Source organism: Diospyros lotus, chromosome 2 (assembly GCF_014633365.1).
Source record: "Diospyros lotus cultivar Yz01 chromosome 2, ASM1463336v1, whole genome shotgun sequence".
Taxonomy (NCBI): domain Eukaryota; kingdom Viridiplantae; phylum Streptophyta; class Magnoliopsida; order Ericales; family Ebenaceae; genus Diospyros; species Diospyros lotus.
In genome coordinates, this window is record NC_068339.1 from 8,371,670 (window position 1) to 8,385,818 (window position 14,149).

Genomic DNA, 14,149 nt, shown 5'->3' on the forward strand with positions numbered 1-14,149 from the left:
GTAGAAATGAAAAGGCAATCGTGAATCTTTATTCTCAAAGTGTAAAGCACTGGGATTGAGAGCAAAAGAGAGATTGTAAGTGTTGGGTACTTAGGATTAATTGAGCTTGTACTCGATGAGTTCTTGGAGAGATTGCGAGGCTTTTTCGTGTGATTGAACTCTGTAATTCTCTCTCTTGTTCTAATAGATTGACTAAGGAAAAATTCTCTATCATGAGTATAATTCATTTAAGAATCTGAACATGTAATAGCTTATGTTCTTTGGGTGTGAGTGTGTTGTTTGTTCTGTGTTTTTCTTTTCTTTTCTTCTTTGTATATCTTGCATCTATTCTTGGAGCAATCAATCAACAAATTCCTATCTACAAGTCGACAGCAACTCAACATACACAATATTAATTATCCAATACAAAAATAAATAAATAAAATCCCCAAAATCCCAAACCCACTTTCTGCTTGATCTGTTCCTCATCGAAGAAGACATCGTTGTTGTTTTGCTTGTCGATGCAACCTCCACTAGTTGCTAGTCGCAATCGTCATTGCCTGATTCAATCTTCGTCACGCTTGTAACTTGTCTTCTTCTACCATCTTTCTTGGATCTGTTGTCATCGCCTCTTCTACGTCTATTCTCTTGGTCGATTTAGGCTTCCCTACATTTAGTCGCCGTTGAATCTAGTAATCATTGATGGCTGTTGGGGGAAGGGGGGAGATGGCAAGGATGGCTTCACAGATTTCAATCGCCACATGTAACAAGGGATTTCAGTTTTGCCAAATTTTTGGTGAGGTGAAATGGTTATGGCGAGCTCCATTGGAGCTGGATTTTGGAGTTTGGCTCGCTCTTTGGGTACCGTTTTAAGTTTTCAAAAATTTGTGTTTAACTTTTGTTCTTTTTAATTTTAGAGCCTATTGAGTTGTCTAAAAAATATATTTTTTATTTTTTTAAAATTTAATTTTCTATTTATAGATTGAATTTTTTAATTAAAAATAGGAAACTTATTTTTGTTTTTTATTTTTATACTATGAATTAAAAATATAAAAAATAGTTTCTAAACGAATATTACCTTTAAATGTAAAATGTTAGAATATATTTTATTATACAATTAAAGTTGAAAATTAAAATATTTTTGAAAATTGAATGAATCCTTAATTTTTGCATTAAATTTTTTAAAACAATAACATAAATCAATATATTCGTTTTCATTTTTAAACTTTTAAAAGGTAAATTACATTTGACACTTTTAAAATTTTAATATAAATTGATGAACTTATCACATTTTTAAAATTACACTAAATACTTCATATTGTTAAAAATTTATATCAAATTACCCTTTAAAATAAATTTTATGTTTAACACATGGAGCTTCTAAAGTTTTGTAATATTAAAAGAATTTAAATTTTTAACTGAAGGTATATTATTGTATAAAAAAAAATAAGGGATACACCATAGAATTTGATGAAACTTTAAGAGTATGTAATATAATACATTTATTTTAAAATAAAAATGAAAACCAAATTAAAGATGGGATTAATTATCTGTTTTGATTTTAATGTTAACGGTTAAAATGATTTATTAGTTGTCAGGCAGTAACTAAGTTTGAAATATTTTTAATATATTTAAATTATAAAAATAACCTCTCCGCTACCTTTGACCATTCCTTAACTCTTTTCAAATGGAGAGCTTCTTCCTTCTACTAATTGAAATTCATATAATTGATATTATTTATTATATTAAAATTTGACGTTGTAGTACAAGTAATCTAATTTCTTAAATTACAAAAAAAAAAAATGATTAAACCGGAAAATTAATAAAATTAAATTGAATTCACATTTAAAATTAAATGAATACATAAAGGCAAAGAAAACCAAGACGATCTGACAGAAGTAATAAAATATGACTACACTACACTACACTGTACAAAGCGATGTGCATGTGCATGTCATTTGATCAGAATTTGATACTTTTTCCCAACTGTAGATTGCTGCTGAGATGTGCATAATCATCGTACTGCCTGCCTGCCCGCCATTCCGACTGACTCAAAGACTCGAGTGATGGTGAATGATAAACTCTTCAGTCTCTGCTTTTAACTACTCCAGCATCCATCGTCGATAAGACCTGGGGCATTGACATCCCCCCGGAAACAACAATTTCTGCAAGTGAACAATAGCTGCTCGTTAGGATATTGATTCCTAGGCTACGGATACTGATACACTGGCTGACCGGGTGAAATGCCTAGTCTGACACTTATTTCAGGATTATTTTTTATGTTTTAATTTTATGTTTTGAGTGTATTTTAATATTGTTAAAAATATATATTTTTTTTAACAATTTGTAACATTTTTTGTGTTTTAAAACATTTGAGCGTATGACGTATGACAAAAACAGCCAAAACAAGATTTTCTTGTTTTTGGTTGTGTACATTTTTTTTTTGGTGTGTTTTGAAAGAGACGTTTTTTAAAATGACTAAATAAACACGTTTTTAATATTTTGAATAACTAAAAAATGAAAACGGGCTAAAAATAAGAAAGAGAACAGGAGCTAAGCTACTTAGTCACATCATCATCCTAACTTGCAATCAGCTCACAACTATTCATTAGAGCAATGAGAAAAACAAAAAAATGTCTTACCAATTCCCTCTCGAACAGATAAGTTTGGTCGGATGACATCCTTGGTGTTGATGAGGAATATGTCGCCAATATAGAGATGGTTGGTGGGAACATACACGCAGCACAGCTCCTCGTCGCCTGAATAGCTCTGGGAATCAAAATACGGGTATTAGACATATGGGATGCGGAGACCCAACCCAGGAATTATCGAGCGAGCACCAAGGGATGATAACTCCATTGTTGGCAAAATACATTACGAGATCACCCGTAAAAAGAGCAGATTTGAGATATCGACTACATTTCAGCAGAATAATTTTGTCAATGGAGCGACACAAAAGTAATAAACCTATGCTCATGATCATAGCATGAAATAATGTAGAAAATCAAGACACCAAGCATCTGTTTCTATGCAACGGTACCTCTAGGAAGTTTATATTGGGAGCGATATTAATATTGAACAAAAAATCAATTTATGCATGAACCTCAAAAAAAAAAATTATAATATTATTGTTTAAATTTAAACTACTCTAAGGTAAAGAAAATCAAAATATTGATTGCAAGAAAATAAATTTCACATGAAAAGATAATAAAAATAATTCTGCATAGAAAACAAACTGATTGCAGAATTTAATAACAGCAAGGAAAGCAAAGGTCAAGCCAACAATAGTTTTCCAAACAAATTAAAATCATATGACTCCAAATAAGATTTAGGTTGGAAATGAGAACTGAAAAACCAAGCAACAATGCACTAACGGGCATGCCAAAACAGATGATGTTAAAACAGAAAGGATTATTTGCAGACCTGAAGGGCAACAGATGAAGTGATGAATCCAAAGGCATATTCACCAATGCGAGGATGCCTGATGATAGCCACCTCCTTGAAGGCCTGAGTGTTCTGGTCTGCAATAATGTTAAAATAAGATCATCAATCCTCTATCCCTATCAGTTTCAAAAGAAACCATAGAAAAAGTGCCAATAGAAATCATACCTGGAGATATGGCAGCGCTAATCTGTTTTGAGGCACTGTAGATATGACGGACAAACGGCATCCGTTTTATGAACCACTCTCCAAGACTCAAAACTGATGCTCCCAACCATGATGACATGAACACACCGACCATGAAGATGAATGTGATGGAAGTAACAAACCCAAGACCTAAATCAAGATATTGATCAATTGAATGTCAACAAAAAATCTAAATGAATTGCCCTGGAAGACACTGCCAGGTAAAATTGATAAACCAAATCATACCACTTATAATATGTAAAGAAAAGGAAATTAATATATATAAACACGCACATAGATATTTTAAAAATGCATGTGGAAAATATGGAAAAGAGCACAAATTTAAATTAAGTGAGAAAAATCAATAACCAAATTGTCCTATTTTAAACATAATTTTAAGCAAAGGAAACAATATATTTAAGGAATATGAAACCCTTTTATAACCTTAGAAACATAAGCATTGTGCCACTGTGTCATCCTTGACTAGAGCTGGAATTTCAGGTGCGACAATCAAAACTTAGCCTGACAAACATAAGAACATTGGTTCAAGTCTCTGACTATGTGCATGAAGAGTCTACCCAGATTATGGGGAATCATTCAAAAGACTAGGTGACCATAAGTCAGCTCCAAGGAGATGCATTGTAACAGGGAGTTGTGCAAACTCTTAAGGAGTATATGGCAAATAAAGGTATAACGAGCATGTTGCAAATATTTTAAAGGCTGATCCAGATGGCAGGAAGCTTAGATGTTAAAAAGCCCCTTTTGGCAAAACAGACATAGCAAGTAACAATACACTTCACAATATCAGAAAGCACATCAATTGCCATAATAATGAACTGAAGGAAACATCTCAAATTTGAAGCACATCACTTCAAATTTTCACCTCAATAGGAACATAATATTTCATTCAGGAATATGATATAAAGGGAAATGTTTTCAGTTTCCAATGCATGCAAGGGGGTAAGACAACCAAGGCGACAAGACAACAAGACTAAATAAATTGTCACTTCCTAGATGTTCCCCATAATATTTTTTTTCCCTTTTACCTTTTTTTATAAGATCTCCTGGTAATGCTACCTCCAAGATGACAATTTTGACATATCATGTTGTACCAACAAAATGCATAAATGAAAAAGAAAAATATTTAGGAACAGCAGGATTGGATATTCTTACCAAAGATATTAATGCCCAGCTGAGCATAAATTGGAGAGAAAAAGCCATCCACAAAATGAATAAACCACCATGTTATATAGAAAGTGACTGCTATTGGAAATAGGATGACACTGCAAAAGGGCAATGGATAAGAACAAATATAACAGCAAGGAGAATGCATAAATCAAAGAGTAAAACATATAATACTTTTTATGTAACAATATCAATCTCATTTGCAACTATATAACAAGATTTGGAAGAATTAATTTGTATATGATTTGAGAAGTAACCTTTTTTATGATATGTCAACTGGTACAAGTTTACTGAACCACAAAACAAGCATATGTCTATCCGAAGCAGGGTTTAGAAAATATTTTTATTGGAAAAATTATCAATTTTTGTCGTCGAAATATTGTCTGGGAACTTGTTGTATTACTTTCAGTAAATTATTTATAAGTTGTACAGCAAGCTCGTGTCACAACATGCTGGCATCTATATGTTAACAATATAGAAGCATGATACTAATTATGCTCCCAAGTGTCAATTGAGCCACAATAGTTCTTCGTTTGGATCGCCTTAAGAACAATTGAATCTTCTTTACTAACATTTTATTCTATTGAATAATGGCTGATAATACTTTTCCTAAGACCATGATAACATAGTGCAAGGTTGAAAAAAAATACCAATGGCAACGAACCAGAATTTCTGAGTAGCATCCTTTGTCCATGCTACCCACATTTGCAGTACTATTCTTTTCCTTTTCTTATTTATCTTTTTCCTCAGAATACCCCACCGTGTGCATATTATCAGTGCCATATCAGCAAGTAAAGACAGTTGAGGAAGTTCTCAGCTGCAACTGTCTTATCACATTTCCTTTCTCTTTCATTGTCCAAAAAATGGAAGGCTTAGATTTGAGAGCATGCTTTATAATGATGGTGAAGATGGTGCAGTTTATCAGACATCACTGTGGTTTGGTCTTGTAAATTGTAACTTGAACCAAGCTGCTAAGGTATGATTGCTTTTTAAGTTTTAACCTCAATTGGTAAGGTGTGAATCAAGAGAATTTACATTAGGAGCGGTGCAGCTCCGAAATAGGTCTGGAGAATGAGTATTGAGGTGAGCATGGAGCGACCAGGAGAAGGAGAACCCATCCAAGATTAGGGACAGCTAATAGTTGGCTTCCTTACTGGCAAGATAAAGCAGGAACTATTGCACTGATAGGCCACATATGAGATCTAACCTCTTATCATTCTAATAGCAAGCACATGAGCTTCTAAAGTTGCTATTTTGACAAAGGAAAGAATGCTTCCTACTATTATCCTGCAAGATCAGTATCTACTAGTAACTCTAAACAGTTAGTGAGCTTTCTTCTATAAAAATAATTAGAACCATACAGGCATTCCCTTTCAGGGTCTTCCCTTTTTCTCATTGTTGATCCCAGCAGATATAACCAGTTCAAAAGATCTTAATTCTTAAACTCAGAAACAACAACAAAATTTTCTACCATAAACAATAAAACCTAGGGGCTGGGATCCTTCCTTGCTTTGCCTGTACATGTTTTCAAACAATATTAAACTCCCAATGAGGTAACCTCCGAAAAGGCTAAATGCTTATATTTCTCATACTAGCAATCTCTCCACAGAGAGCGATGCCTAAATATTGTGTGTGTAGAGGGAGAGAGATATGATAATGATAATTCGAAAGCTAAGAACACAAACAAATTTAGTACACAATAGAACAAATAATTAAGATTATGCACTTCAGAGATTCGCCCCTATCTAAAGATAGCAATATGACAGAATATGTTCAGATTCAAATAATGAGATAGAGGGCAAAAAACACTAACCATCCTGTCATAAACTTTTTTGATGCCCAACTCCTGACAACTTTGTAGAAAGTCTACATGGAAACAACATAAGATACATCATTTGTCAGACAATACAAGAGAATACAGACTCGTACAGTACTTAAACAAATACTTTAGTTTCTAATTACAATTGGATTATATTAATGATTTGCAGTGAGCCCTTAATTTTTACTTTAGCAATGAATGAACTAAGTACATGCAAGAAGAGGAGCCTTGGTATAAGCTACTTATAAATAACACTGTTTTGGTGGATGAGATCAAAGAAGGCATATATGCTAAACTCGAGTCATAGAGTGATTCCTTAGAATGCCACAAACTTCAAGTTGAGTAGACCAAAATTTGAATATCTAGAAAGTAAGTTAAGTGTACAAGTGTGGAACAATGTTGTGTGACTTTATGGTCGAGTTATTACAAGAAAATATCACTTCAAATATTTTAGGACAATTGTTTAAAAAGGCAGAGATTATCAAGGATAATACTCATAGAATCAAGGTAGGATGGTTAAATTAGAGAAGCACTATTAGCATTTTATATGATATTAAAATCTTTTTAAAACCCCCAAAAAAAGTTTTAATAGACGACTATAATACTAGCACTATTGTATACCCGAAATGTTGGCCAATTAAGCATTAATATGTGTAAATATGAGCCTAACTGAGTTGAGTATTTTGTAGTAGATGTACGACCATGAAAAAACAATGGTATAGAAATGGGTTATACATAAGAAAGTTGGCATGACTCCTATTGAAAATAAATGCATGAAAAACATTTAAGATGGTTTGTAATGACCCATGTAAATTGATTGTGTCATTATGATCATGTGCAAATGTGTCTATCCAAGTGAGGGAGGCCCAATAATTGATCTTTTCCCTACGTACAGAAATTGGCAAAGACTATTGACATCATGATAGAAATTGTCATCGGATTGTTCAATGAGTGGCAAGTATATTGGGCATGTCAGCAGAGTATGTGGATATTAGTGATGGTCAAAAGTCCAATTGGTGCTATCCAAGATTTCATGGAATGGTCAGTAGTTTGAAGGGAACTGTTGACAATTTGTTGCTAGAAGGCCCTGACAATTTAGTGATTTTAAGGATACATCTGATGGCCTTCAAGAATGATTGATGACACCAAATTGTGATATGTTACAGCTGGAGATTTGGTGAATGCTAATGCTGGAATGTGTTCTGGTTAGCCCATGGAGGATTAAATAATGAGTGAAGCTGGCTATCCAATCGGCTTAGTTAGGACTGTTGGAAAATGCTAAGTGCTGAGAATAAGTAGCTTCATGTAAGGAGCAATAAGGTAATTTTAGGTGCCCTTTTTGATAAAAAAAAAAAAAGTGTAAATGAGCTAGATATGGTCAAGACATGTGTAATGGTAGAAAAAACAAAACGGGGACAAAAAAGGAAAGTTAAAAAATTAAGAAAACCAGCTTTTCACCTTGGTTTTCAGCACCCCTTTCAGCTTTTTGACAAAGCTGTGTAGAGGCCTGATTCGTCCAGCTGTTAGCCTCCATGGATGGAGGCCTTGATTGGCTGCAGAAGAGGGCTGGAGAGAAATATGCGCAAGTGTATATGGGATGAAAAATAGCCTGGGGAGTCTGGTCTTTTGGCTGAGGTCAAAACAAATAGTAACAGAAAAAAAAAAAAAATGTAAAAATGCAGGAAGAACTATAATGTGATTGGCCATTGTTGATAGATATAAGTGAGGGGGTGATTGATAGCTACAATCTTGAGTTAATAGACATTTGTAATTGTGCCGTGTAATTGGACATACTCCTAGAGTCTGTGGTGCGTAGAAAAGAATATATGATAATGTATAACCGCAAGAGCTTGTATTAATGGATTGTTTAATGATAACGTTATGATGAGTAAATTAAGGATATATATGCTAGCTCTATTGCAAGAATATGTTAACCTTATATGGGCCAAACAAAAGAATGTTTAGACTTAAGGTAGCTTGCATAATATGACGCATATTTTTAAAATATTTATTATTATTATCTTAGATTTAATAATTATAAATCTTAAATCCTAGTTATAGTTATAATTAGTTTATGGGAGTAGTTTTTTAATTTATTGCAAAGGATTAATAGGATTTGTGTCAAACTAGGAAATTATAGAGACAACTCCCCCCCCCCCCCCCCCCCCCAAAAAAAAAAAAAAAAAAAAAAAAACACCCCACACGCATACATATTCCATTATTACCTCATATAAAGGTTAAAAGAGAAAAAAGGAAAATTGATTCTTACTACATACAAAATATATCAAGCTTATTGAAGTCCGTACACAAAAGTATGTCTGTATGTATAATTCTTTTTTTCCGTATTATGTAATGAGAATATTATTAAATTTTTAAATCTTCAAATCAGATGTTCCTGATTGGTTTGACATAAAGTGAAGTGTAGATGAATACAAAGATTATCACATCAGTGCTCCAAAACCCTAAACCACAGATTACAATATATATGTATATCTAGGGGGGAATTACCTCGCGGCCGGAGTGGTGAGAGGAAGAAGCAGAAGAAGAGGAGGCGTCGCCCTCGCCGTGACGGACGCAGGCGGCGTCGGCGACGGGTAAGAGGAGCTCCCGATCTCGGCTGTCTCTGCTGGGCATCACCATCGAGGGCTTCTTGTCATCGCCCATCCACACGGCCCAGCCCTTCAAATCAATTCGACTCCACGAGATGAAAACGAAGACTCCGACGGTTTTCGCCAATCAATCTCGTAACTTCTTCGTTCAGCTACTGAATCTTAAATTCGAATTAATAAATGACACAAAACCTAAGACAGAAATGAAGGATTGTGAAGAATAACGTTAAACGTTGGGAGGTACAAGACAACGTTGATGAGGGCCTTCCAGGAATGAACGGAACATTCAAATATATATTATAATTCCTTGGATTGGGGTTTATGTGCTTTTCTATAATATCCCCAAAGGAACTACGTCATGCCCTTTTTTTTTTCTCCACAATATAATTAAAATATTCCTCATTCAAAATAACAAAATAAGAAGGTAAAACAATGTAACACAATAAAACACATTATTAAAATATCATTTACCTAAGACGATGGTGAAATGATGCAAGACGATAAGGTATGGTAAAACAAGATGATAATATACAAAGAGTATTTTTATCTTTTATAATACCTTCTATAAAAATAGATATAGTTTAAAAATAGCATCCTATCTATCCCCAATTTGTTAAGGAAAATGCTATTGGTACACCCATTTTAGTCATAATACCCCTTGTATAGCCCAAGATGTACAAAAATAGTGTACATATAGCATGATCCATTTGTCAATGAGCTAGCTGTTCGCACTTTTCACAATCCCTGATTTGCCAGCTTTCATCCACCGTATTTTCAGTGAAGCTTAACTGTAATTCAGATGCTTATACTTATTTCGAATAATGTAACTTATACACGTTATTTTGATATTTGACTTAATATCTATGCATAATATTGATGTATTATATTATACCTTATATTTATATATAATATACTATTAAAATTGAGTGTTCCAATAACATTTTTATACTTCTATTACTGCCTGCACCAGTAAAAAGTCTTTTAAACAAAATTTATTAATTGTAGGCACACTTGGCTTCTGTTGACAAAAACAATGGGTTTGCTCACGTGGCATGAGTTTTTTTTAATTATTTTTACCTAAAAAAAATGATGCACAAAAGCCTTATTGTTGAAGGCATATGTATATTATCACATAATAATATGATGATATAAAAAAATAATGCATTCATAAATAAATATTAAAAAATTTATTTGAGATTTTTTTTTTTTTCTAACACAAAAAAAGGTGTTTTATGATTAAAAAAGATAAGTAAATTTATAAACCAAAAATAATAGTTGGTGAGTGACAATAATCCTAATTTTAATTTCCTTGGTTGGATAGGAGGAAAGAATGGGTTGTGAAGAGGGAGAGTTAGTTATTTTTATATGAAATAGAAGTTAGAGAGAGAGAGAGAGAGAGTTGAATGAATGTTCTTCCGGGCTTCTTGCAAGTACTTGAAAACACAGCCACTCATCCCTCAAAACAAAACCAATCAAACAAAAGCTCTCTCCAATCCCTTTTGTCTATTCTTCCTCGTTCATTCCCATCCTTTCATTTTTGAACAACCTTCCACAGTTCCACCACTCACAGGAACAAAAGAAAGAAAGAAAAAAAAAAACAAACAAACAAAAATGAAAGAAACCCCTTTTTGCATTTTCCACACCTCTTTTGTCCTCTCCAATGCATGAGAGTTATTCTTCTTCTTGCTTTCTGTTATTCATGAACACTGTATTTTAGAGGAAGCAAGCTTATGAGTGTATTTCATTCATTCTTGATAAGATAGCAATAGCATGCCTTGAGAAGAAACATGGCTGCAGAAGAACCATCCATTCAAAAGTGTCGGTCTTTCAAGCTTAAGAGGATTTTCGAGCTTTCAGGGCGACAAGTCCACAGCTGGATCGATGACAAGCAATCCAAGAACCAAGGAGCTAAGCCTGTAGCAACACCCGAACTGGTAGGATCAATATTAGATCGATTTGGAGATAAGGCTCCTGTTTTGCACATCAGCACGGAAGAAGCCACCCAGAAGAACATGGACCACCAGCAGCCTTCAGGTTCATCACAAAATTTCAAATTTATATATATATATATATGCATTTATCCATCAATATAAGCAATATTGATGAAGGAAAAAAATAATTTATTAATTTCGAAGTAAATAAGAAAATAACTTGCGGATTTTAAATTGGTAAGGTTTGTTCTATCGTTTTTATTACTAAAATATTTTCTTTTATATATATATATATTTTATTTTTGTTTATCAAGCAGACAGAGCCATAGTAGAAATTAATGCAGGAAATGTAGTTTTCTTGGACTGTTGAATTTGATTGTGCAAGAAAAAAGTTTCTTAAGTTGGGTGTTTGTTTGGGTCAGATATGAAGTTGATGAAGGAAAGATTTGCTAAATTGCTTCTGGGAGAGGACATGTCAGGTGGTGGAAAGGGTGTCTCATCAGCATTGGCTTTGTCAAATGCCATCACAAATCTTGCTGGTAAATTCTCAAACATTTGCCCTTTTGTGATCTCATCATTCCCTAAATTCAGGTTTAATTCCAATTAAAGAATATGTGAGATTCTGATTCAGTCAGTGTCTGTCTGTCTATTCTCTTCCTCTTTTGGTCATCCATTTACAGCTTCTGTTTTTGGAGAACAAAGAAGGCTAGAGCCCATGGCTCCAGATAGAAAAGCAAGGTGGAAAAAGGAAATAGATTGGTTGTTATCTGTGACAGATTACATTGTTGAGCTTGTTCCTTCTCAACAGAAATCCAAGGATGGAACAAATATGGAGGTCAATTCCTTCTTTAGCTCTCTGTCTGTCCGTTTGTCTGTGGATTATGGATTCATCGAATTCTACCATTCCGTACTTCTTCTTACGCCGGTTCCTAAGTTTGACAGATAATGGTGACGCAACAAAGAAGAGATCTGCTAATGAACATACCAGCCTTGAGAAAGCTCGACACGATGCTCATTGTAAGAGCCAGCAGCCAGCAATCTCATGCTTCTGAATCTTGGCTAATTAAACAGTTGGTGATTCTGATCAGAAGATGTTTTGCAGGACTGCCTAGATAACTTCGTCAAGCAGAGTGAATTCTGGTATGTGTCGAGAGATGCTGACGAATCTGAGCAAGGCACCCAGAGAGACGACAAATGGTGGCTCCCCACCGTCAAAGTTCCCCCCGATGGACTGTCAGATACGACACGAAAATGGCTGCAGTTTCAGAAAGACTGCGTGAATCAAGTACTCAAAGCATCAATGGCCATCAATGCCCAAATACTGACAGAAATGGAGATCCCTGAGAACTACATCGAATCCCTTCCCAAGGTAAAATGAGAACAAACTGTAGGCAATTACTAGTCTTCTTTAAGAGGCACTAGCTAGTAGTAAGGCTAATAAATCCAAGCTGATTTCTTCCATCTTTCTATCAATAGAATGGTAGGGCAAGCCTTGGTGATTCGATCTACAGGAGCATTACAGTTGAGTTCTTCGATCCAGAGGAGTTCCTATCGAACATGGACATGTCAACAGAGCACAAAGTTCTGGACCTGAAGAACAGAATTGAGGCTTCCATTGTGATTTGGAAGAGGAAAATGCACAAAGATGGGAAGTCGTCTTGGGGCTCAGCTGTGAGCATGGAGAAGAGGGAGCTATTTGAAGAGAGGGCGGAAACCATCTTGCTTCTGCTCAAACAGAGATTCCCTGGACTTCCTCAATCCTCACTAGACATTAGCAAAATCCAATACAACAGAGTAAGAAATATCAATCAATACTTTGAATCCATCTTCTTCCTAATCCTATACACGCTGCAACCTTTGACACTACAGGATGTTGGATATGCAATCCTAGAGAGCTATTCCAGGGTACTGGAAAGCCTGGCTTTCACAGTCCTCTCTCGCATTGAAGATGTCTTATATGCCGACTCTAACGCTCAGGATCCATCTCTGGCAGCATCCAAAAGGAAGCCCTCGGGGGATTCCTCACCAGTGAGCTCCCCCCCCTGCCACTCGGAAGATATAGGCTCGGAGAAGCCAAACGCAGCAGAGACGCCCAGCTCCATGACACTTTCTGATTTCATGGGATGGAACTTGGATCAGGGAGATACAGAGATGAAGAAGACTCACTCCACAGGGAATTTGGAGAGTCTCAAGGAAGAGAAGGAACATAAGCCAAGCAAAATTGTAAGCATTGTGACCAATAAGAAGTTCTTGTACATGGAGAAGCTTGAGACCTTGGGGGGGTTGAGAAGTCCAACCCGGTTTTGATAGTAACAACAGAAACAAGAAGGGGAATGTAAATATTCAGACCTGAAAATGAGTCCATCTTTGCAGTTAGCTGTCCTTTTTGCTTGTTCTTCAGTCCAGTTTAGGATAGGGAAGTGTCAGTAATCTGTAATCACCCATTGGTTTTGAATTTGATTGAGTTTAGCTTCTTTGCCATTAGTTCAATCCTGTGAGAAAACAGGATTAAGCCTATAAATGGTATTTAAACTGGATTAGGAATCAACCTTGAACAAAGCTCAGACCATACAATTCATTTGAGTTATATAAACACAATATTACTGCCCAAGTATAAAACAAGAAACTCTTAGTTATTAAACCATAGCAATTAGAAATTGCTCTGTATTGCTCAGCAGTATGATTGGAAAAAAAAATTAGCCCTACTATCTAGCAGTACAAACAAAGGTGATCATTGGCATCTATCAATATCTTAACCATCTATATATGTCTGGATTCTAAATAACTCATAAAGAACTGAACTCAACTCAAGACAACCTTTTTCCAATTACCTTTGGTGGGCTTGCTTGCTGCACTTAGATACAGAAAATTGATACAGTTTAGCCTTAGCGAATGGTGTTAGAAATGGATCAGACCATGGTCAGTTCAATAAAGGGGCCCAACATAATCATACAGTCACATCAAAGATGAACCAACTAGACTGGATGTTTCAGAGATGC

The 14,149-nt window shown here is 35.0% G+C and overlaps 3 protein-coding genes across 5 annotated transcripts in view; 1 reads left to right on the top strand and 2 right to left on the bottom strand.

Moving 5' to 3' along the window:
* Window positions 1-1,785: 1,785 nt before the first annotated feature.
* LOC127796072 (protein LIKE COV 1-like) lies at window positions 1,786-9,513 on the bottom strand. The gene is made up of 7 exons (XM_052328135.1): window positions 9,119-9,513; window positions 6,605-6,657; window positions 4,780-4,889; window positions 3,589-3,756; window positions 3,403-3,500; window positions 2,622-2,748; window positions 1,786-2,144 (listed from the first exon to the last, which is right to left on the bottom strand). Exons 1-7 carry the CDS (start codon window positions 9,272-9,274, stop codon window positions 2,065-2,067), a joined length of 792 nt encoding a protein of 263 aa, XP_052184095.1. The 5' UTR covers window positions 9,275-9,513; the 3' UTR covers window positions 1,786-2,064.
* Window positions 9,514-10,673: 1,160 nt separating this feature from the next.
* LOC127795726 (rho guanine nucleotide exchange factor 8-like) lies at window positions 10,674-13,457 on the top strand. Of its 2 annotated transcripts, XM_052327591.1 has the most exons (7): window positions 10,676-11,253; window positions 11,573-11,689; window positions 11,831-11,985; window positions 12,093-12,167; window positions 12,253-12,519; window positions 12,627-12,944; window positions 13,020-13,457. In XM_052327591.1, the coding sequence occupies exons 1-7, from the start codon at window positions 11,007-11,009 to the stop codon at window positions 13,455-13,457; spliced, it is 1,617 nt and encodes a 538-aa protein (XP_052183551.1). In that variant the 5' UTR covers window positions 10,676-11,006. The 2 variants fall into 2 exon arrangements, with proteins under 2 accessions (XP_052183550.1, XP_052183551.1); XM_052327590.1 differs by having other exon boundaries at window positions 10,674-11,253; window positions 12,627-13,457.
* A 50-nt stretch (window positions 13,458-13,507) lies between these two features.
* LOC127795725 (protein tesmin/TSO1-like CXC 5) overlaps window positions 13,508-14,149 on the bottom strand; it is a 29,521-nt gene continuing 28,879 nt past the window's right edge. For both annotated transcript variants that reach the window (XM_052327588.1, XM_052327589.1), the window contains one exon: window positions 13,508-13,642. The gene's annotated coding sequence lies outside the window, so the exon portion shown is untranslated. The remainder of the gene's footprint in view (window positions 13,643-14,149) is intronic.

What these genes read in the sequence shown, in the direction of transcription:
- LOC127796072 (XM_052328135.1), bottom strand. Translation starts at nt 9,274, where the DNA reads ATGGGCGATGACAAGAAGCCCTCGATGGTGATGCCCAGCAGAGACAGC. An exon ending in AAAAAGTTTATGACAGGATG is followed by an intron (nt 4,890 to 6,604) that starts GTTAGTGTTTTT and finishes GCCCTTTTGCAG; the next exon opens with TGTCATCCTATTTCCAATAG. An exon ending in ATCTGTTCGAGAGGGAATTG is followed by an intron (nt 2,145 to 2,621) that starts GTAAGACATTTT and finishes GTTCACTTGCAG; the next exon opens with AAATTGTTGTTTCCGGGGGG.
- LOC127795726 (XM_052327590.1), top strand. Translation starts at nt 11,007, where the DNA reads ATGGCTGCAGAAGAACCATCCATTCAAAAGTGTCGGTCTTTCAAGCTT. An exon ending in GGACCACCAGCAGCCTTCAG is followed by an intron (nt 11,254 to 11,572) that starts GTTCATCACAAA and finishes TGTTTGGGTCAG; the next exon opens with ATATGAAGTTGATGAAGGAA. An exon ending in AGCTCGACACGATGCTCATT is followed by an intron (nt 12,168 to 12,252) that starts GTAAGAGCCAGC and finishes GATGTTTTGCAG; the next exon opens with GACTGCCTAGATAACTTCGT.